The sequence below is a fragment of the Dermacentor andersoni genome, chromosome 6 (assembly GCF_023375885.2).
Source record: "Dermacentor andersoni chromosome 6, qqDerAnde1_hic_scaffold, whole genome shotgun sequence".
Taxonomy (NCBI): domain Eukaryota; kingdom Metazoa; phylum Arthropoda; class Arachnida; order Ixodida; family Ixodidae; genus Dermacentor; species Dermacentor andersoni.
In genome coordinates, this window is record NC_092819.1 from 78,178,845 (window position 1) to 78,203,525 (window position 24,681).

General features: G+C 45.6%; 1 protein-coding gene across 1 annotated transcript in view; it reads right to left on the reverse strand.

Annotated features, from left to right (window-relative positions):
• The window catches only part of spel1 (DNA mismatch repair protein spel1), a 104,767-nt gene that overhangs the window by 20,252 nt on the left and 59,834 nt on the right, over positions 1-24,681 (reverse strand). Inside the window, exons 15-21 of the mRNA XM_055066407.1 lie at positions 13,462-13,576; positions 12,893-12,948; positions 9,749-9,838; positions 7,042-7,213; positions 3,343-3,471; positions 2,470-2,565; positions 1,522-1,586 (exon numbers count right to left, since the gene is read on the reverse strand). Of these exons, the coding sequence (XP_054922382.1) occupies positions 1,522-1,586; positions 2,470-2,565; positions 3,343-3,471; positions 7,042-7,213; positions 9,749-9,838; positions 12,893-12,948; positions 13,462-13,576 (723 nt within the window). The remainder of the gene's footprint in view (positions 1-1,521; positions 1,587-2,469; positions 2,566-3,342; positions 3,472-7,041; positions 7,214-9,748; positions 9,839-12,892; positions 12,949-13,461; positions 13,577-24,681) is intronic.

The window sequence follows — 24,681 nt, forward strand, 5'->3', positions numbered from 1 at the left end:
GTTCATGCCAATTGCAATATCTGTTTGCTTTACGTCTGAGGACACAGCACCATGAAAAATACCTTATATGTTCACACAACGGCTCTTTAAACCCTCAATACATAGTGACCTGCATCTCTATGGCAAAAATTACGGTCAATGTCCGATTTATCGGACTCCCTAGGGCACATGAAGATGATCAAAATGTTAGGCAATCCAAAAACAAGAATGCATGCCCTTTACTGCCCCTAAGGGCTCAAGTCACCACATGCACGTCCAAATAGCTCTGAAGGCCTGCCGGTACACTTGTTAGGCATATTGGTGCTCATACTGTGACAGGAGACAGCAGGTGTACACATGTCTTATTAAAGAATAGATATTGTGTCCTGTGACAGTGGCCCCTTTCCATTCTTGGTATGCATGTCTGCAATACCTTGCGTACGCTTGACCGCATAGCTCTGCTGTATTACGTCGACGCTAACATTTTGGAACTGGCATTATGCAACGATTGACTGTTGCTGTCACCAAAATTACAAAACTGGAGTCCACAAATCAGACAGCGAAGGGTTTTAGTGTCCAAAATTTCAGACATCTTTATGCATTGGCTCTATGGATGTCCAAATTATCAAGCAGGTCCTAAAAATTGGTCACTGACAGTATTAAAAAAGATGTTGCACTTAGTGCTGCTTTGCTCTTGCTCACATTCCATAGCAAAATCAGATTTTATTGTCTGGATTTTTCAATATGCCACTTGGTCTTGTTACTTGTGTCAAGAAAAAAAAAAGTGAAGTTGCCTTTGTCTACACCCCTCACAGTAACTGATGTCCGAAACATGGCATTTATAATGATAGTACAGCACCTGGTTGATAGTGATACCTTCAGTAAGGCAAAGCATGTCTTTCAATATTGGTTTTCAATAGTTACTAAAAGGGGTGCCAATGTGGACATCAAGAGGGGTGCAGATGAAAGCAAATTCAAATTTGTTTCTTGACAAAACACGAAAAATGCCAAGAGTTACATCGAACAATCAGAACCATAAAATTAGACCTTGGTGGAAAATTTGAGCAATATCGAGGGAGCGGTAAGCACAATATATTTATTTAAAGCTCTTATGATAAGTATGCAGGTCACAATATTGTGTATGGTACAGGCCCTACTTGTCTTCGTGGGTTTTATCAATCCTAGAGTTTCCTACTCTAGAGGGAAATGTGACACTATGGTACTGCTGTCGTTGCGCAACCAGGTATGAGGGTATCTGCGTCTTCAGCAAATACATAAACTCACTCCTGCGCTAGATAATTGAAGCATATGAGATTGCTTGTCTTCATGACTTGTGCATTTGCCAGCCTACTGTGAACTTCATATATAGAGAATTGCATTTCTTTAGTACCCCTTGTTGAGCTAATAAATTACACGCTTTACGTGGAGTGCTTAACTGCGTCACTTGACGATCAGGAGGACTTAACCTAACAACTACGTACGTTTGTACAAGATCGTCAAAATCGTTTCAGGGTCCATTTAAGTGAAAATCAAAATACTCACTGATCGGATGTAGGTCGATTTCCCACCCATATTTGGACCAGTGATAATGTAGCAAGAACTTGAACCTGCGAGAGAGAAAGAACAAGGGAGAGGAAGGTTGGCAGTGACTGCCTTGCTCACAGTGTATGACACTATGGGCCTCTGCAGCCATCACAGGCATTTGGAAAAGACAGCCATGTTTTTCTGTACCATGGAGGTTGAACAACTTTGACTTAGAGCAAACAACATTTTACAGAATGGTTTTGTGAAATTGGTTATCCAAACATGCGCACGCTGCAAAGCTGAATCAAAAGATACCAGACATTCCGCAGCCTTTTGTTATGGTACAGCTGTACATCTTTGGGGCTGTCATTCTTAAATGGACCTTATTACAATTTTCTGAATGAATATTCCTAATAAGAGGGCAGACACCAACCACATAATTACCTGTGAACAACAAACAATGGCCACACAGCTAGTAAATTGTGTAAAGGTACAGCTCGCCTGACACAATGTTCATTTAGAGAAACTTTTGCTTAATGCATAGATCTCCCCAGTGCATATATTTCTAATAAAATTTTAAGGGGAATCAATTGCCTTGTGACATCCATTAGTCTGTTATAACGAGATTTGATTGCAGTGTTATCCCTTTTTGTGATACCCGATCTACAAACCATAAGCAGCTGACTCTGTGCAAATGTATTTACCGTATGCGTCGCTTAATTATACACATGTGCATCTGCCGTTCATGGTCACACACAATACAAGCACTGAGAGATCTAATAACTGCACTGGCAGTCACTCGGACTGTTTTTGATGTGCTGTGGCGATTTATGCCCTTCCTCATGGTTACATTTTTCCGGATAGTACGTTTTCTTGTTGTTTTTCCCACAGTCCCTTTAAAAATGCAGCAATGGGTTTCTACTGTAATAAGTTGCAATGCATAGCCCTAAAGGAGCAGCCACCGACCTTTGCGCATCTCCACATCATTGGGAATGAAGAGGACGTCCCCTTGGGCTTCCACCAAGGGGTGGCGCAAAGCTGTCATCCGTATCACACCTGAGCCTGGACAAAAACACACGCCTCCAAATGATGCTGAGGCACTTGTAATGCTAAAGTGTAGTGAGAAATAGAGGCTATGGAAACAGAAAATGGGAGAGTGCAAATTCAATAAGTGATCATTAAATGAGAAACAAGACACACGCAGCCTAGAGTAGTGCTACATTGTGTACAGAGCAAGGCGCAAGAGACCAGGACAGAACACAAATGACAGGACCGGCCACAAACGACAGGACCGGCGCTGGTCCTGTCGTTTGTGTTCTTCTTCTGTCCTGGTCACTTGCGCCTTGCTCTTTACACATTCAAGCATGAACCAATTAGCCCAAGCAAGTTTTACTTGAGCTACATTGTAGCACTCTGGTTTGCGAATGAATCACCAAAACCAGGCAAACACGTTCGCTGCACCTTGCAGTAATCACCACGGCCATGGGTCCAATCAAGCTTAACTGTAGGAGATTTTCAGCATATTAGACCTTACATATGCGTGTCAAGGAATCGAAAGCACTTCATTAAACCAAAAGCTGCGGCTTTACCACTGCGGCAATATTTTCATCGCTACAGCATTAAGACTTTGGTCACCAACTCTGAAATTAGCTTTTTTGAGCTGCGTCATTATTCGGACATTTTTTAAGGCCCATTCCGTGCAAGAAAATTCGAGTGGCGACTATACTTTTAATTAATGCAATGTCAAATTTCCATGCAGACAAATTTCAATATAATGAAGTGCCAATTTTATCGACTTTGTTATATCCAGGCGTATCAATGGATGTCTTAGCTGCTCACCTTTGGGACGCATGGTGGGCCGCACAAAAGGCTTGTTGGTGGCTGACACTGCTGCCACTGCAAAGCCAACTAGGACGTCTAGGTGGGAGATGACCTCCGACAGCTGCTGCAGGGGCTCCCAGTAGCCAGCTGGGAAAGTAGCCATTAAAGGAGTAGCTTATTTATTTTATAAGGAATTGCTTTTGTTTCAACCAAACTTGAGCTATGACGACAAAGAAGATGCAAAAAGCTGATGATGATCTGTACAAATGAGAAAGGTTTACGCACGATTATATGTACAGATGAGGAAGACGGAAGGCATACTGTGGATTCATATTTGATTTATTTCTGTTACCTTCAGGCCCACACTGCATTAATATTAGGCTTGTGAGAATATAAATTTTTTGCTTCAAAGCGAAGTTGAAGCAAGTAGTAATTGGTTTCAAATGATTTTGAAGCAACATAGTTCGAACACCTTGACATAAATGCCAGATGGTGACAAATCTAAAAAAGTTTTTTTTTTACTTGCAGAAAAAGGGAAACAAGTTCACCCCTGCGGTCAGTTTATTTTCAAAGTATACCTTATTGTATTTTTATGCAACAAATGCAAGTTCAACATCTCTTTCAACTTCAGCAGCACAGAAAATTTGTTTACAGGTTCTTGCCCACTATTGTGCTGCAGTCTACTTAAGATATTGCGGTCGTTGAGGCCACAGGAGTGTTTCGCATTCACCCATTGTGCGTCATTGCAATGCTGTAAAGTGCAACCTCGAATGCGAGACACAGTTTATGCTGTGTTGCACACATTCACCTTGATGCTTTCTGTTCAGTAAGTGCACAGATGAACTTGGCAGGCACGCTCATTGCTTTTGTGATCCTCAGTACAGCTTGCATGCAAGATCAGAAGCTCGCTCACCGATGAGCAGCAAACTTTCCCTAACGGTTTATCATCCACTACCATGCCTTCCTTGACCGTTAGGCCTAACCAGCCCTGTTTCGCTGGCTGTTGGCCATCAAAGTTATGGTTTAGCATTGCATCAATGCAAAGCTATTCACAGCGACTGTACGGCTCTCAGGAAGCAGTACAGCTGCTGCAAATATGTTTGAATAATTGAGAAGGTGTAGAAACCAGGAGGTGACTGTAAACTAACTCGTCTTTGCCTTGTCTTGGCTATGAGCTATGTGGTGCTATTTGCTCACCAAAACTGAAGCTGTCAACTATACATTTTAAAATTGACCATTTATTTGCATGTGTATCACGCAGCAAAATTTAAGAAGATTTAACTGTAAAATCAGGGTGCAGGTTATATGTGAATTTTGACTTCAGATGTAGCTTCACGGCAGTGTGGACAGTGCTGCTGTGAAGCGTCCTTTACGGCAAAGTTCTCGCTCATCAGAGAGAGAGAGAGAGAGACTAAAGCTTTATTGAAAGAATAATCAGTTTTTGTAGATGGCCCCCTAAGAGGGCATCGCTAATGGTCAGGGCCCCTAGTCCAGGGCTCTGCTGGCTCTTGCCATCTTCTCTGCTCTCTGGATAAGCTTGAGCTGGTTGTCGAGAGCTAAGTTGGACAGCAGTGCATCCCACTGCTCTCTCGTGGTGTTCATGTCATAGTGTTCTATGTTGTGTAACGTGCACTCCCACGTACGTCACCGAAGAGGTGGTTAACGCTGTGGGTTCTGCAGTTTCACTTGGTAAACATTCGCAAATTAAATTAATTTACCAAAACTTGTTACAATAAATTATATGGTGCCTTTTAAGATGCAGTAGCTGAATAATAAGACAGATCTACCGCTGAAAAGCGTGCATACCACCTGGGCTTGTTCACATGAATCTGAATGCACCACTTCTGTTTCTCAACGCTTTCGACCCCAACGCTCTTCCCAAAGAATGGATCTGCCCCCAAGCATGCTCATCAGCATTCTATCATGTCTTCCATAATACTACTAGGGAAAGTTGGACCAAGGCCGCATGGGACACGCAGCCAACACTCTGGCCTTGTCTAGTTTCTCGCATTCTCCACATTCAAGAGGTCACGCCACACACCTTATCTCCGGCACCGTCATGATCACTGGTTGTATATAGAATGGCGATGCAGACAAAGCATCACCACAAATAAATGTTTTATTATTATTATTATTATTTGATGGCTTTCGGACAAATTAATACTGCCCAAAGCTCTGAGGTGGATAAAGGGGCAGAAGTGTATACAGTAAAACCTCACTAATATGATTCCATTTTTTATGAATTCCCAGTGCCAAATTTCGCTATTGAGAACAAGAAAATCCGTGGACACCTAAGCACTTTTTGTGAGTTGTGAATGCGAAAGCATTAATGTTCAATTGAACACCGCTGAGTGGTCCTTTGAGTTATGAACTCTTCGTGGGCAAGTGCGCGCATTGAGACACTTCGAGCATTTTGATTTGGCCTTACCGTGGCATAGTTAGAACGCAGGTACTGACAAGTAATGCAGTGCACTGACAAGGAGCGTGCGGATAACATAGGCTTTCGAGAGAAAAAGTGAGAGTGGTGTGGCATCGCAGCCAATGGGAACTCTGCCGAGGCACGCTCGTGACGTGGCATTGCAACCAATGGAAATGGCAGCTTAAGTGCTGTTTTGCTGCTAGTGACAACAGATGCGGGGCTGTTTCACTTAATGGGCCATTTGATGCTTTCACATCAAAAATGGCCCAATACAGTTATGCGTCACATTTACTGGTTAATATGTTTTCTGAAAGCAAACTTTTTCGACCCAACATTCACTACATCACCAAACTAAATCGTATGATACTTTACTGGCCAAGATCCCATGTGAAGAATAAAAGGTGTGAGGCATGCATGATCGAGAGCAGTAGGCGCTCACAGAAGCTTCCCTGGTATTGGCAGCGAGGAGTTATGGAGTCGCCATCTGTCGGAAGCGCCTCCCTTGCGTAGTATGAGGGATCACGCGGCACGCTCCTCATAGGTTTCGCTTACGGCGCTCAATAAAAACACCACGTGGCAGCCCTCCTGGACATTTATGTAGGTACTCTCAAAACGAGGGAAGTTTTTGACTGTCGATACAATAACCTTGAGCAAATTGAAAGCACAAAATCGTTTACAGACGCTATCTTTTTACCGAATGCATACAGTGAACGCCACTGCACGCGGTCGCCGTGATGGAGTCTCCTGAACCGGCTTCTTGCGTGAAAGGTAGGCAAACGCTGAGAATAAACTATGTGAAATATGTTCTTATAGTGGGCTGTCTGTATAACCAAATGGAGCATGACAGAATGAAGCCTCAATGCAGTGATCGCACGGGTTCGCAGCAACCGACTGTGCATCTGCAAGCATGTCCGCCAATGTTTTGCTTTCGCTGTTAACGCGTTTTTGCACCGTGCAGTGAGCTTCAGGCCGCAGCATATGAGCATTTGACAGTACACTAGAAACCATTGTTGCGTGGACACTATCAGAACTGTTCAAAAATAATTTCGTTGTAGAGACTCTACAACAAAACAAAGCCCAATGAAACTGCATCCAGATTTAATGAACATATTTGAAACTGTGCATACTGTTACAACAAACACTTCAGGCGTAGTCACTGCAAAAGGAGGGTGCACACAAAGTTCCGAAACACAGAAGCACGACCAAACTGAGCAATGATGTAGAGAAATGACGAAAGCCGGAAATGATGAAGCAATGATGTAGAGCAGCAAATGCATATAGCAGGACCATGTGCTTACCAGCGATTTCGACTATCATTTTGGCGATTCCTTCCTGGGCACGATCGTACGCCTTTCGTGCCTCCAGAAAACGTTCGTTAGCTTCAGTCAGCGATCTATTGCGGAAGCGCACGCCATTCTGCTTGGTGTCGATAGTCGTGTATCCCGTGCGTGAACGCAATACTGGCTCCTCCTGTGACCAACAATAAAAGCACATACATTCAGAATGTGATCAATACGTCAAACACATGAGTGATTTATTTATTGATAGACTGATAAAGTTTAGCATCCTGAAGCAATCCTTCTCTTTTTTTCTCAGTGGCTGCTACAGAGCTGGAAACATAAAACATACATAAGTGAGCAAGAACAAAAGTAGAGAACATTGTGACACTGAACCAAGTTACAACCATCACAAGTGAAGTAACGTGCCAATATTGACTGAGCAGCTGTCCATTCAACATGTATTCTTGCCACTCACAATACAGTCAACATTTAATTTTTGGACTCCCTAGGAACCGCAAGAACATCCGAAAAATAGGGCAGTCCAAAAGAATGAATGCAGGCCTTTAATTGCCCTCAAGTGTTCAAATCGCCGCATCCACATATGAAAGAACTTAAAAGGCTAGCTAGTACAGTTACTAGGCATCTCAATGCTCTTACCGTGACAAGAGATGGCAGTTACCTGCATGTATTATTTATTTATAACACATTTAATTGACATCAATAACATATTTTATGCACTGTAACAGTGGCTCCTTTGCACTCTTGGTACGCTTCACCACAATACATTGCATATGTTTGGCTGCATAACACAGCTGCATTGCGACGAAGCTAATTTTCGGGAGCATTAAGCAACGCTTTAAACCCTTGCTGTGCTTCCTGCACTTCGACGCCGTCTGCAAGGATAATGAAGGAAGAATTTGCGCCCGTTGCCGACAGCGGTAAAGAATTTAAATGAAAAATGTTGCACCAAACAGCAGGAAGCTTGTTGGTGAATGTCCAAGCAGCTAGGCTTAACAGCAGCACAAAACGATTACTACACCTGCCAGTGGACCGGCATGCGAGAGCACTAGTTCATGGCTTTAAAATAATCAAACTGATGGCGGTGGCAGCTACAATTGTGCTATTTTGGACCTGCGCTCAGGGTAAAGAGTCCGAAAAGTCAGATGTTGAAGGGTTTCAGCATCAAAAATTTCATACGTCCTATTACACTGGTTCTACGGGGTACGTGGTGGTGCTATGATGCTGTCCGAATTAGCAGACATGTCCTAAAAATTGGTCAATGACTGTGTATTCTCGTAAATCTTACAACCACCATCAGAATCAACCAAGCTGCAAGCACGATCATAGAAAAAAATTATGGCAGAATTCATTTCATAATGACTGTCAACAGTAATGTGATTAGCATTCAAGCTATGTAGCGACACACCATTTTTCTGAAGTCACATTTATTTAACATCTGTAGTGCTCATTCTGTGTGGTCACGGCATTGTGTCTGTGTCTTTCATGTGGCTGTTTGCGTCCTCGTCCACATGCAATACCAAAGTATTCCAGATGCCGTACCAACAAGCCCATATTGCAACAGTAGTTGATGCATCTATGCATAAGTAACGAGGTTCAAGTGGCCTTCATTCAATTCGGTGGCCAAGGACAGTTCTCGCTGCTGTCGTTGCAATTTTAGTGTTGCTTGTCTTTCTGGGAACATGTTCTACCTTCAGCCCCACGTGACATTATTAATGTCGAAGTCATCGGTCAGAGACGCCATATATGAAGCGGCCAAGGTAATATAACAGTGGTAGGCCAGCAGCAGCTATTCCCCTTACAACAGACAGCTATGCCAGCGCAATGACAGCTTTTTCATGCCGTCACTATATTCCGTCCAGGCGTGCTTGCCCATTCCATAACAGCAACGAGCAGGCTGGCGTTGAGACGTGTGCAGGCCCAAGTGAACGTTCTTATGCGAGAACATGACAGTGGAGTGGATAAGATGTGAACATGGCAGTAACAGACAATGCGCAGCAGACATCAAACGATGCTGTCTGTGTGCGATACTGCCTAGTGCAAAAGAAAAATAATGAGGCTGTTAAATTGTTTTAATATTCATGCATAACCATTACTGAGCAAACTAAATGTTGCGACAGTAAAAGAAAGTTTTCAGTATAAATTTTTTTTTAAGCTCCAGAAACACTCTGCCACTGTTAATGTATCGGTCCCAATTGAAGCCCAAATCGGCAATGCAAACTTCCTGGGTTGCGATCCCTTGTCTATTGGCTGTGCTCTTCCTTACATTCTCCCAAATTTTTTGAATGGCCTACTTTGGGACATAGGTGCCAAACCAAACATTGGAGAGCACACTGTATAAGTGGTCGCAACCCTGCTCACACTGCCATTGCCACGTAAAATAGGCATCAGCGTGTGCAGACATCCTGCTCCTGTGCCGTTGATTGGTTCAGTAGGTTGCAGCTTGACGAAAAGATCAAGGTATAAGCAAATGACACAAAGCAGTCGCTTTTCAACCAAAGCAACCATTTGCAACCAATTTGGTCATGAGACCCCTGTGAGTCGTTGGTATGAATAAGTCCTTCTTAATCAAGTTCCCACCATCTAGCCAAGCTTCACACTATTCTCAGCTTGTGGTGATGGTACACATTTCAGTTTGGCATCGGTATTTCATTGGGTTTGCTTCTCTACTGGTTACAAAGAGAGCGTGAGCAGTAACCATTCTGACCTTGCGGGTCACTCTGAAGTAGTAGCCCAGATCTTTACTCGTCTCCAACTTTATGGTCTTGGCAGCTTCCAGGCCTAGGTCTTTTGCAGCCTGAGATGACAAAAAAAATAATAATAATAATAAACAAAGAAAGAAAAAACACAGAAGGTGAACTTCATCACACACGAGTCTCAAAATGGACTAGAGTGATCAAACACAGATTTGCAAGATGATCCAGCCACAACTATGCTGGCTCTGCTGATGACTTGTCTGCTCTACGTTACTCGCCAAACAACCTCAAACACTGGGCTTTCTTTTTTTTTGCTTTATTTAAGTGGCAGAGTAACAACTTGTTGAGCAAGATAAACTGCTAACATGAAAAATTTCCCAGCAATAGGAGTTCCTGAATACTGTATATCAATTTCATGGCACCTGCTACAAGTATTATTCCCTCGCTTACCATTATCGTGTTCCCCTGGCCAGAAAAAATACCAAGAACAATAGAACTGTCTGTAGCCAAGTGTCGATCCTGGGCATGCAATGTGAGCTCTCATGCTATCATTGGTGTTCCTGTAACTGTCATGCCATCATAATCATATCATCATGCCACCATGACCATCCTTGTAATTATAGTCTCAAGGCCAGCTACTGCTCTTTTGGGTGAAAATACTTTTGTTTGAGTAGCTCAACAGTTCCTTTTTTTTTAATCTTCAAGTGCACATCACTAGGGCACTGCAGCATAGCATTTACTAGAACAGTAGCAACCTACATAACAATGACCCGAGCCATTTCGTTAGATGAGAATATGCAGTATACATTGTCAGCCACACAAACTGGAAGAAAATTAAGCTCTTAGGAGAACCCAAATAAAGCATACTCTTTCAGATGAGCTCTTTGGCTAGACAAGCAGTTTGGGTACCTTTATTCTCTTTCCCATAGACACAATGCAAAAGAATCGAAAGCACTAATTTTGTTATCACAATGCAGTGCTGATCAGCATCCTGCAATACAAACTTTAGTAAGGTGTGCGACCGAGCTAGTTGATCCATGATGTTTGACTGCAGGATGAAGGACAGTGAAAGCAACAGATGGAGACAGCGCTTGTCTCTGTTTGTCACCTCTTTCGCCATCCTCTGTCCAAGTACACGTTGTCAAACATCATGGATGCAGTAAGAGAGCATGGATTGTAAGAGAGCACAGTATAAATAAGGCTTACTGCAAAAAAATATATTTCGCAGCGTAAAAAGTGCAGTTTCAGATAATGTAGATATAGACCAACCTCCACGCAAAATTTTAGGTTTGAAATATGAGTTGATGCGTGACGAAAGCCTTGCCACAGTTTTTGATACCGAAACTGGAAAAAAAAAGATGCTGCCATTACTGCTTACTGGAAGTGACGCACCACTCAGAACGCCTGACTCCTTGGCATGACCTCCGAGATTAGGGATCTGCCGCAACTTTCGTCATATCCGTTCACCACCAGGTGCACATGTTGATTGCTTAGGTGCTATTTAATGGACTGCATCCCTCAACTTTTTATTGCAAAGTGGTACCAACACATGTTGCTTGAAAGTCAGAATAATTGCGCAGGTGATAAAAATCAGGCATCTGAAAAATGAGCCAGTGACTGTATTTGACATTTTTGCTATAAGAGTATATGAGGTGTATATTTAAAAGGCCATTAGCATTCTTTGTTTACTTTAGGCATTTTGAGCTTCTCTACATATCTATTTAGCCTCTTATGCTAGCACAGCAACACAGTAAGTATGCAAGGCATATTGACGTAGAACGAATCCTGAGGATGACACGTTTTAAGATATGTGCTGTCAAACTTGCGGTAAACATGCACTATTGTTCCACCTACATTTTGAAACTGTTTTATGCATTGAAGCACAAAAGTAACTGGAATGCCAATGCATTTCGTAGGCCACTCTGAAAATGATTATCATGGAACTGGCGTAGTCCCAAGAATTCATTCCAAGTGAATATGTCTGGTGAACCCACCGGTTACAATTTGTAAATTGAACTTTATGCCATAAAGTAACTAATTAAAAAGATAATTCGTGTAATTGGGTTAATTAATCAATTAAGTTTTTGATTTCTTGTAGAGTAGCAGCTGCCTCATCAAGTAATGTACACCAAGGATTAGAACTGCCCTATTGGCTGCAGATAATCTTTTTAAATCTGGTGCAGCTAAAAAAAAGAAGCCTATATATATATATATATATATATATATATATATATATATATATATATATATAGAGAGAGAGAGAGAGAGAGAGAGACATGCAAATAAAATATAGCTTCGCTATAGTGATACTGGGTCTTCAATTTTCTTATAGCAGGAGATTAATCGATATAAATAAAGAATGGCCAATGAAATCATATATTTCCTTCATTATATCAGTGTTCATTATATCAATGTTCATCTGTACTGTCTTTAAATGTGAACTATAATATTTACCCTATTCTAACGCACGCCTGAAACTAAAGCGCAACCATTTTTCAAGGCATCAAAGTAAGAACACAAAAGCGCATCTAAATGTAACACGCCCCAATTTGTAAAAGAAAAATATAAGACATGCAGAATTTACTTTCACAGAAGGGAAAATATTTTTTAATTAGTTTCCATTATGTAAGCGGTGCATTGTCGTCGCCATTTGCGCTTCGTTGGCCACAGATACCAAGCACACAGTGGCAGTATTCTTAAGCAATCTTATTTAGAGACCTACTATCACTTTCGCGAGGTTTTACATGAGTCTGCATTGAACTTCTCGAAGTATACGGCCGACAGTGTTCCTGGCATGGTGCGCGGATAGCAAGCTTCACACAGGGCCAGAAATGCTGATGGCTGTATGTGCAGACGCATATGGTGCTGAGTCGTGCGAAATCTCGCGAGTCACAGTAGTACAGAGGTCATAGTAGTCATGGAGGGCAAGTGCGATGCAGTTTTATGGGCTGGGCTCCACTGAATTCTCAGGCTTCCACCAAGTGTGGCTACAGCACCTATCTGTAGTTATCACTCTAGTGTCCGTCTCTCGCCCAACGAAATTCTTTATTGTTGCTTGCTCTCTTTACTGGTGCACAATGGTTGCTACCACAACTATACAGATGGTTCGGAACTGCTACCAAACAAAATTGCGCATTTCTGCATCCTGCACCAACCTTTCTGAGGTAGCTTTCACATTCACTTTTCACTTTCTCTAACTCCTCGTGAAGCGCTGCAAAAAGACAAATGCAAGGTCAAGCACCACTGCACTCCCCAATGTTTCCCCCCAGTAACATCACAACACTTTCATGATGCACTGCAGTAATTCCAACAGCAAGCTTGAAAACAAGTGACACATGCAGGAACTCTTACAAGTGGCTCACAGCTAGAAGACCTAAAGTCTTCAGCATGAATATTTGGTCCTAAAAGGCTACACAAACGTTAGGCATCTGGGAATGGCATCTGTTTGTGCATCAACCTACATCAGATGGCTCTGTTAAGCTGAATTTTTTTTATAACCTGATAGCGTTAAGGGAGCTTCATTTCTTTTCTTTAAGTTCAGCGCAGCCGGGAATCGAACCCGTGACCTCGCACTCGTTAACAGAACGCTACAGCCATTCAGTCGCTGTGACAGGTCAACTTCTCGGATTTTAGACAACTTCTGGGTTCACCAATTTTGAAGAGACTTGCAACAGCTGCATAATAAAGCGTCCTCTAAACAACCGGACCCCAAGCATGGACTGACCTTGGAGCTCGCCGTCAAACTCTGGCTTCACCAGGAAGTCTCCCTGCTCGACAGCTTCAAAGTCCAGCGTGCTTTCCACCATCTCTAGGTACTTGCTGAAATCTCCCTCCAACTCCTGCACGAGTGGAGGAGCAGCAAGGTCAGGCTTAAGAGGAAGGTTTAGCTCAGGGGCTTCTATGTAAATACATGGTAAAGGAGAAATAATTTTTCTCAGGAACTGCTGCACTGAATTCAATGACACTTTTATGTTTGAATGAAAAAGCTTGAAGTATAGTGACTATTGGAAGCGGACATTTTGTTTAGGTCATCTTTTTTAGATAAAGTTGTTGAGAATTGCAAAATTTATAAAAACAAAACTGTTAAGCTTATAACTCTGTAACTGGGCAATGAAAAACAATAGCACAATTCTGTAATGTGCACCTAATAATACACCTAAAGCGACAAAATAAAAACAGTTAAACCTCGATATCATAAAGTCTGTAAAATCAGCAATTTGCTTCGTTCAATCAAAATTTCATTACGTTGGAATTCGACCCTTTATGCAAATAAGTACAGTCACTGATCGATTTTTCTTACAAGGAGAGGGGCGGCAGAATTTTCTGGATTATCGGGCAATCAAAAAAAGGTAATTTCAATGTGAAAACAATTCATTTTGATGAATTTGGGAATCGGCGATGAAAGATACGGTTTCATGTAACGTCACCGATATCTTCATATCGGTGGTATGAATTAAGCAAAGCCAGCCATGCTTTCACATGCACTCCACCTACGTGGTTGATAGCGTTGGCCGCACTAGAACAACGCCATCATGAAAGGCGCAGGCAGTGGGGAGCGAATGCTTCGTCTACCTCTCATTCCAATGGGTCGTCGAAACTCAAGATTACACAAGCTCCAATACTAAATGCGTGAGAAGACAGCTTACATGATTCCACGCCATCTCGGCACGCCCACTTTTTGCGCATGTGGCAGATCACCTCTAAAGCAGAGTGCACAGATGCGTATGCACTCAGCCACGCTTACAGCCATGCACAGCCACGGCCAAGACGCAGGCCAGAAATAGTGACGTGCCAACTTTTACAAGTTTACAGAACTGCGATATCTGTTTCTTTGGTGCAGAGTTAGGTGTTTGTAAGCATCGTGCTTCTATTAAAGCGAAAGCTTTACTGGCCGCGAACTTGCGATTTCGCCGTGGCCGTGGTCCGAGGAGGCACATGACATCACAATGCACGCCTCGCCGCGGATATCTCTCTCTCTCGTGCTCCTTAGTCCTTACTGCGCATGCGCCACTAGTAGCAACGAGCCACAGGTATTCCGCCGCTAGGCAGCGCCTCGCCTTTCTGCCGCCGCCGTTTGGTATGACATCACACCGCGTTCCTCGTCGTCGTACTCGCCTCCACTTGCTTTGCCAGTGGCGTCGCATGCCTGATAACATGTCAAAGTAGTTGTGACGCGCAAGGGCCGAGGCAAGCGAGCCCAAGAACCGCAAGGAGGAGCCACGGTACTCGGAGGGCAGGCGCGGGGTCAACAGTAGTTGACTGAGCAGTGAAGAGGTGGCATGAGTGCGTGGTAGACAGCGGCGCAAGCGTGCGAGTGTGCGGGGAGAGAGTGGTGAACGGGAGAACTCGGAGTGTGGTTATGTGGTGTGCAAAGCTGGCGTTCGGGAAATAAAGCGGAAGTTCGGGATAACGTGTGGCGTGTCATCGATCGTGACAAGTGGAGGCTCGTCCGGGATCTACGTGGACATGGAGACAGTGAACGTTCCCGAATAAGTAGTGCAGCATCTGCTGGGGCAGACGAACGGATCCACCATAGAACGCGAGCAAATCACGGCAGCTGTCAGACAAAGACTGATGGCCGCCGAGGCAGTGCCTATGGGTTCTACGACAATGGTGGCGGCGGTTCAACCGGCGAGCGACTGCGCTCCGCGCTTCACAGGAGGTCAGCCAGGTCAGCCTCCAAAGTATAAGGGGTTCAACGACCATCAGTCCCCCGAGGAATTTTTGGACCGGCTTGAAACGTTTTGTTTGGTCAGAGGTGTCGCAGCTGACAAGAGGCTTACGCACATTGTGCCCGCTGCGCTGAAAGGTAGCGCGAAGTTGTGGTGGCGATTTGTGGTGGCGAAGGTTGACCGCGTGCTGCGGCAGATGCACCCGCAACTCCAGGATTTGGTGGAGGAAAGGCAGTTCACCAGTCTCGCGGAGTTGGCGAAGGCTGCTGACGGCCTCATGGAGTGTTTTTGGAGGCGCATGCAGTACAAGCCACCACCACCTCCGACTGACCAAGTCGCAAGAGACTCGGCCTTACAGTCTGCTATAAACGTGGCCGGCGTACCGGGAACACAACCCGGAGGGTTGATCACAGTGGCTGCCGCGCCGTTCCAGTATCCGCCGGCGGGATCCCCCTGGCCGTTGCACCCCGCGGCGATACAGCCCTCCTACCACCGAGACCAATTGCACAGATTGGCCGCATTCGCCACAAAGACGCCACATCTCTCAACGCCGTCACAGCCGCAAAGGTACCAGCCGCTTTACCACAGAGGATTCACCTGCCATCGCTGCGGAGGCATCAGTCACATAGCTCGCGAGTGCGTTACAGGTCGGCATGGCGACCCACCCCGCTGCTACCAATGCAACGGGATCAGACATATCCGCTCTCAATGTACGGGAAACGGGGGACGGTAGGTGCTACACCAGCAAGCACCTACGAGACCGCTGCAAGTAGCGGCCTTGGCCGGCAACAAGGAGCCTCTCCTGGAAGTGCAGATCGGGAGGACGACGTTCCAGGCCCTACTGGACACAGGCTTGAGTGTGAGCTTGCTTGGAGCACCGGCGGCAAGGGTAGCGGTTGAGGCGGGCGCCAAACCCAAGACACAGGAACAAACACTCCGCCTGGCAACAGGTTGGTCTCAGTCAACGACTTCCCTCAAGTGCAAAATAAAGCGGGCCACAAGCAGCCGCAATCAACGCTTCCTGTGTGTGCCAGACTTGTGTCGGGATATTGTGCTGGGCAGAGATTTTTTAACAACAACAGGCATCTCTTTACATGTATCGCTGGGTGGATGGACTATTAGAATCAATCCACAGTGCATGGTGCCATTTGCCAAGCGCGAAAAGGACCCAGCGACAGCACTTGCAATAAAAGATGGAGAGTTGTACCACTTGCACAGCCTCTTTGAAGAAGTGCTTGTAGTTCTGGGCATAGAGAACATGCATCATGCTGGCACCAGGGAACTACATCCACACATGAGTAAAGTTCTCGATGAGTTTAGCCATCTGTTTACTATAGCTGCGGGATGTACCACCCTGGCCCAGCACCGCATTGACACAGGGGACAGTGCGCCCGTGAGATGCAAGCTACGTCCAGTGAATGCGAAGAAACAAAAAATCATCGAGGGCTGTGTGGATGGCCTCCTTGAACAGGGCCTTATAAGATGAAGCACCAGCTCGTGGACTAGCGCCCCAGTGCTCGTTGCAAAGAAGCCTGGAGGCTACCGGCTCGCTGTGGATTACCGGTCGTTAAATGCACGCACCCGAGTACCTGCCTACCCAATGCCTCCAACAGACTGGCTGCTAGCGCAGTTGGGCCGAGCAATGTGGTTTTCCAGCTTTGATCTCTCCCGAGGGTTTTTCCAAATTCCTGTTTGCGAGGCTGACATAGCTAAAACGGCCTTCATTTGCCATCAAGGTACATTTGAGTTTACGAGGATGCCCTTCGGGGTGGCAGGTGGTCCAACAACTTTTCAAACCCTAATAGACCGGGTGCAGCAGGGAATCAATCACTACTTTGCTATGGCATTTTCAGATGATGTTCTTGTATACTCAGAGACACTGGAGAACCATGTTGAGCATGTAAGGGAAGTGCTACAACGCATTGAGGGTGCTGGCCTTACGATTAATCGAGATAAAGTACAGGTCTGCCGTCAGTCCCTCAAGTTTTTAGGTCACATCATCTCCCCTGGGCAGTACAGACCGGATGAGGAGAAGGTGCGTGCGGTGCTGGATTACCCAAGACCCAGCACAGTTAAGCAGTTGCAAGCCTCCCTGGGACTTGCCGGCTACTATAGAAGCTTCATTCCTCCCTTTTCACTGACGGCACATTCACTGACCAACCTTTTGAAGAAGAACGAGCCATGGCAGTGGGAGGAGTGCCAAGAGCAGGCTTTCACTGCACTCAAGCAGGCCTTAGCTCAGGATGCTGTTATGAGCCTCCCAGATCTAAATCGACCCTTTGTGGTGGAGACAGATGCAAGTGGCTTTGGAATTGCAGCTGTGCTACTGCAGGCTGGCCCTGATGGTCTGCCGCCTGTTTCCTTCATTAGCAGAGTATTTACAGCAGCTGAGAGGCATTAAACTGTCCAGGAGTGGGAATGCGTGGCAGTAGTCTGTGCAGTGGACAAGTTCAGGGCATATCTTGAATTTACGGAGTTTGAGATACACTGTGACCACTCCTCCCTGGCATGGATGTTTAATACCAACCAAGCTTCAGCCAGGGTCAAGCGTTGGGTTCTTCGGCTGCAGGGCTTCAACTGCCGAATCAAGCACAGATGAGGGCTGGCAAACATACCTGCTGATGCCTTGAGAAGAGCCCCTCTCCAGTGTGAAGACAACCCAAGTGACAACCTACATGAGACGCTGTTCCCCATTGCTGCTCCAGAACCTGAAGGCAAAATTACATTTGATGAAGTAGCTGTTGCCTCGGAGGTTGACTCTTCGCTACTGAGTGACACAACACAGCTTGTACAAGAACAGGTTCGTGATGCCTGCCTCTTAAAGCTGAAGGCAGTGGCCCAAGGGACTCAGCTCCCAAGCTCGGACTTTGATCATTGCCTCTTTCGCGATCTGGCCGAAACAACGAAACTGCAGCCAAGCGGACTGCTTTCAGCAGAGAGGCAATAAGAAGGTAGCGTGGCTACCTAATCACTTGCGGCAGCTGGCACTGAAGGTGGCCCAAGACCATCCCACTGCAAGCCATGCTGGATTTTTCAAAACTATGAGGCGTGTTGCACGATTCGTCTGGCTGGGCATGCGAGCAGACATATCAAAGTATGTGCAATGCTGCACTGTCTGTCAGCGCACAAAAGCTCAGCGCAAGAAACCGGAAGGCCTCATAAGCAATCAGTGGGCAACATCACCCATGGAAGAACTCAAAAGTTGACATTATTGGGCCCTTGCCATCCACATCTCAGGGCCACAAATACTTGCTGGTAGTTATTGACAAATTTACCAAGTTCTCAGAGCTTTTCCCTCTACGAGCAGCAACATGTGCAAAAATATTAGAGCACATGGTGCAAGTCTTCTGCCACCATGGCACACCTGTGGCCATCACCAGCGACAATGGCAAGCCCTTTGTTAGCATACTATGGCACAACCTCTTGAAACACTGGGGCATCAAAGATCGTCGCACGGTGCCTTACCGGCCAGCTGGCCAAAGCATGTCGTCGATCGTGACATATTGAAAAGGAGAATTCGCGTGCGCCGCAACCACAGTTGAGGCAGCAGTATGGACGGCAACAATTCTGATAAGCAGGAGGAGGCCTGACATCGACATCGGAACGAGATGAAGAGGAAACGAATCGCCCAGGAAACAGACGAACAGCGCGCCAAACGACTGGCTAAACACTGCAACATAGCTAGACAACCAGACTAACCTGGACTTGCAGTCAAGACTAACCAAGGCTAACCATGCTATGCCTTAGCTTTCGCTACGTATATCCTGGCATAGCCGAGCTAAGCCACTGCCAATTTTTTTTTTACACACGTACGAGGGACTTTCTAGAAGTTTCGTCATTTCTTTAAAAGCGAAGATTGTACACCAGGTGAAACAAACAATCGCCGTAAGGATCCATGCCCATTGCTGGTTCAGTGATGGAAGGCGCGTCAGCGGAGGAGGAATGACGTATGCAAAAGGCATCGAAGAAGAGAGAGTAGCAGCAGACCAGCATGCCCGAGGTTATTCGAGTACAAATCACAATGGCAGACATACGTGTGCTGACAACGTGGTTGCCAATGGAAGTGCGTGCCGTCATCCGGTATGAACGGGCACGTGGCACTAGTGTGTCTGTCATCTATGAATGCCTACAGATTGTGTATGGTGAAGAGGTCATGTTTCAGGCTTTGCATTGCAGGGCACTGTGTTTTACTAGAACAATTTCTTCAAATTGATTGCATGCCACAACAAATGTCTCAATGTCGGTGGCAACTATGTGGAAAAATAGTGCAAGGTGTATAGCTCATGACGCCATGGTGTATTTTTTCTTTGGAAATAAACTTTCCATGTGAAAATAAATGACGAAACTTACTTTTGGAATGTCCATCATAAATTTTCGGCAATCTTTATAAAAAATTAGGTCAGGTTCTAAATCAATATTCTGCTTCCTACAGTCACTAGAATTTAACTTTCTCCCTCAAATGCAACAAATTTCATTAAGATCATTTTAGGTGTTACTTCAGAAAAGCCTTTTCACCAATGGTGCCGGCTGGCACCCATGCATACTTATGGGTCCAAACATTTGTTGTTTCGATTCTAAAGTTGGCCTTCACTGAATAATTTCAACCGGACCAGTCAGCACGCACAAGCCTGAACCCTATGGTGACCCCAATAGCGACACACTTAGTGGTGGCATCTGTCACGGCAAAGCGTGGGGAACAGTAAATGCATTGAACATACATAAAAAAAATCTCCCGCCGAAAATGCCTATTTTTGGCCTGCCATAGGAAGATTTTTAAAGGGTAACCACAGCTAACAATGTTATGGTATTTACCTGATTCCAGCACATGGCTTCTTTTTATTTTTCTTGGGAACTGGGCCTTACATTTCCTGTGTGTTGCAATCCGATACGAAACCAAAACCCTATTCGCAGCATTTGTATGCTTTACCCCAACACACGTTGACTTTAGAAAACTGGTCACCATTGTGCAACAAGCACTAGATACTTGCCAACATTTCTTGCTAAAAAGTCGGGTGCGCATTAGATTTCTACATTCTTTAGAAGCTTTAATGTAATTTCTACATTAGTTTTCTACTTTGGACACATAGAAAGTGGGCACACGTTTGATCCAGAGGCACGTTAAAATCAGGCAAGTCATGCCAAATGAATCAGTGGTGTGTTTTGCATCTTTTCTGCATCTTGTTTAATTCAACCCCCCAGATAATTGGTTCAATTTCAGCGATCTAGACAGGGTCAAATTAAGGGAAGTAGACTGTATTTGAATAGGTGACATCAGAGTTGGGCCCAAGCAAAAACTTGCTCTTAGCAGTGGGGGCGTGTGAATATCAACATTTTCGAATATGAATACTCAGCTTGATATACTGAATTGAATATAGAATAATGATGTGTACACGCATTTATTAGCAGGCTTGGTTACTATATTTTCCTGTGTATAAGTTGCATTTCTTTCTGAATTTTTCATCGCGTCTTATAGAACGATGCGACTTACATTAAGTTCTTATTTTTGTTTTCGCAAAAGACTGCTGTCAAAGCACGCTGGGTTGCCTTGTCTGGAAGTTGCTACAAATTGTGTGTGCACTATGAAGGTACTGGGTTCTTCTCATGATCGAGTTGCTGAGTGCCGTGGGAGGAGGACAGAGCAGCAATGCAAGCAGCGGCAGGCCTACCACGAGTCAACTGACTCCGAAGTCATCGCATCTGCAGATCGCTTTCAAGATAAGGCGCGCCCCACTGTGCAAATTACACAGTTGGTACCAGAGTAAAAGCCATCCCCTTCGCTGCCGCGCTTTCTTCCTGCTTTCGTCCCTTGTGCGCGATTTGGCTCACCGTCGCATGCTTTCACTCCCACATATAGCACACGACGCACAGGGACAATGTTATCGCTCTTGATTTATACAGAACATCGCAGTGACCACGATGGCAGAAATGCGCCTGGAGTGTCCGTATAATTGCTATCGTAATTCTATAGGAATGGCACCGATATGCTTACGCGTGATCCACGTTCATGAAGTGAAATGTCAACGCATCTTTTTAAAGATCCCTCATCAAATGAACAGGTGGGTCTTATACATTGGTGCAGCTTATGTTTTTTTTTCTTACTTTTGGCGGGGGGAACTGCCGTTTTGAGGAGGGTGCGACTTGTACAATGATGCAACTATAGACTGGGAAATGTGGTATTTTACCATGTTGAAGCATCGCAATAACATTGTCAACAGGAAAAAATGACTAGTTAGCCATTATTCTAAAATACTGTGTATTTAGCTCATGTTAACTAGGAAAATTGTGTAATTCCCCCTACCTGTCTGTTCTCACCAACCTGTGCCTTATATACAACATCAAGTGACCATAAACGCAGACATTTGACCCTGTGCTAGCCGTCACTCATCACATTTGCTGTCAAGCAATAAGTTCAGGATTGGGGGCGGCACTGCAAAAAATTTGGAGAACACTTAAGCTTTGCCTTTAAGGGTGGAATGCGATAGCATTCAAAGATCCGTGACTGCTTCTCACACTTCCCGGCAACTGAAGCGTATGTAACCATAATGTTTACCGGGAAACGCTGGCCGCGAACGCTATGCACGAAGGTGGGCTTTGTGGTAGAAACATAGCTTCTTACGTGGGCTGCGATGCGACGAAGATGAGCGCCAGCTGGCGGTATTGCAAGGAACCGGGCGTGCCATTCTGTGGTCCCCAAGACACCCGCACGCCGATGCGCACAAATGGCGGACACCGCGGTTGGTCTGTGAGCGGTAAAAACGCTCAAAAAGGGGTTTCTTTGAGTTTTCATGTAAGAGAACTATGCTTTCTCGTATAGTCAAATTACAATCAGAGAGCTATCATGTCTGTAGGTTGTGTGTAAATTATAGTTTACTACGATTTTTCCACATATTTCAGCTTGAGAAATTAAATTAGTTCAGTAAATTCCTTGCGTCACATGGAGGGCCTCGGTAAGGTGGTTCAGAAATCTTTTTGCCGAAATGATGTCTAAAGATGGACACTGGATGCCAACGCTGGATTTTCTGTGGCACGGGCTCCATAACGCTGTGACGCGCAAGACCCGCGGCAAGCCAGCCCAAGACCCATGACGAGGAGCCGCGGTTCTCGGAGGCCAGGCGCGGGATCGACGGTAGTTGACTGAGCGACGAACAGGTGGCGTGAGTGCGGGGAGGACAGTAAAGCCCCTCAATTTTCCAAAAGTAGCGCCATTCTTAGATCTTTCCGCCACCCCCGCTCACCCTGGCGCGTCCTCCTCCACGTCTCCTGTCGCCCCAGCCTCCTCCGCTCCCCCATTGGCCAATCTGTGTCACGTGGAAGCGGGCGCCGCGCTTTTGTATATTTTTTTCTTTCCAGCGCGGAGCAGGCGCCGCGCTTTTGTATATTTTTTCTTTCCAGCGCGCGCCGACCTCCATTCTTGGGCCTGCGCGACGAAAGTACGGCAGGCAGACTGACGGAGTGCGATAGTGTAATAGAATGTGCAGGGCCGAGAACTTAATTGCGATGCCATGCTGCTGCGCCTTCGGTTGCCGCAACAGACACAGCGAGGGCAAAAAGCTTTTTGCTTTGCCGTCCGGCGGGCGCAAGGCAAAAAGAAGTTTGGATTCGCAGGATCGGGCGGGCTGACTTCGAGGAAGTGGCAAAGAACGCACGGCTTAGTGAAGTAAGGGCCACGGCTACTCACAACCTCTTATTTTGAGCCTAGTTCACGCCTTCCGCTTCGAAAAAGTGGGTGTTCATGCTCTGCGTGGTTTTTAGCGCGTCGTTTGACTTTCTTTTTTCGAATGTGCTCTCTTTGTTTCATGTAGTATCGTCTTGCGGTGAAATGCACGCATCTGCAGCTGGCCTGTGACATAAAAGCGACTTTATTCAGGGTGTGTTTTGAGCTCCACCAGAAGTTAGCACATTCTCGACGCTATTGCAAGGCTGACTATGACTTACGATGCAGTCTTTTAGCTTCGAATGTACGCCCGCATGTATAGATTTGGTTTGTGGTGATTAATGTTTTTAACGTTCCGAAGCGACTAAAGCTAGGATGGAGGTCGTAGTGGATGGTTCCGGATAAGTTTATCTAGCTCGCCTGGGGATGTTTAACGTGCACTTTGATCGTAGAGTCGTACGTGGGCCGGTAAATTCCTCGTTGGCGTTTCATAATACCCGCGCGCTAGCGCTGCTTTAGAAGTTGGCGCCTCGGCGCGATTGTATTTCTTCAATAAATTTTATTTACTAGTGTAACAACTTGTCATTATTTCGTATTATTGACGGCGCCTCCAGGGCACCAAAGCGGCAACGGGAACACCAAAGCTAGAACCAGCGCTGTATGGGGCTCGCCGGAGCCTGTGCATGCCAAGGGGGTATAAGATCGCGGGCAGCCAATTTTGTATGCGAACACTCCCTGCGACGCCTGCATTAGTGTAATGTTACGTGCTCTTCAGAGGCCTCTGTTAGCCATTACATGTGCCCTCCTGGAGCAGTACTTGTAAAGAAAAAAAACAATATATCGTCACGATTACCAAAGCACCCCGCAATGAAAAAACGGCCCTGTTGCCAAGCATTGCTGACCGCACACAGCCGGAATCTCGTGACCGAAAAAAAGTGTCCTGCAGGTACGTGAATGAACCTACGAAACCACGTACACATACTTTCACGCTGTCAACACCTGAAACTTTGGTAATTACGCGCGTGTTTGAGTACACCGCGTGCTTGCGTCGTGTTTCAGCAATACGAACTCTCAACGTCGCGCGCTTTACGCCTTAAATACTCCTTGAATAATGGTCATTTTCTCTATTTCCTTCGCAATTCTAACACGAAATTCTAAAGGCAAGTTACCGACTGACGAAGAAAGATCTCGATTGAAAAAACTGCTCCGCAGGGCTCGAACGAACTTTCCTGCGGATTTCCTCCCGTAGCGTGTTAGCCGTCGTCTGCTACAGTAGGCCCACCACCGGCGGCGCCACCGTCGAGGCCGCGCCGAGCGGAGGAGGAGGGAAGCGAATGGCGCTACTTTGGGAGATTGAGGGACTTTAGAGGACAGCGGCGCGAGCGTGCGGGAGGAGAGTGGAAAAAAGGGAAAAAACTCGGAGTGTGGTTGTGTGGTGCGGAAGGTTGGCGTGCCGGAAAATAAAGCGGTAGTTCGGGACCACGTGTGGCGTGTCGTCGATCGTGACAAGTGGGGGCTCGTCCGGGATCTACGTGAACATGGAGACAGTGGACGTTCCCGAACAATTGGTACAGCATCTGCTGGGGCAGACGAGCGGATCTACCATGGAACGCGAGCA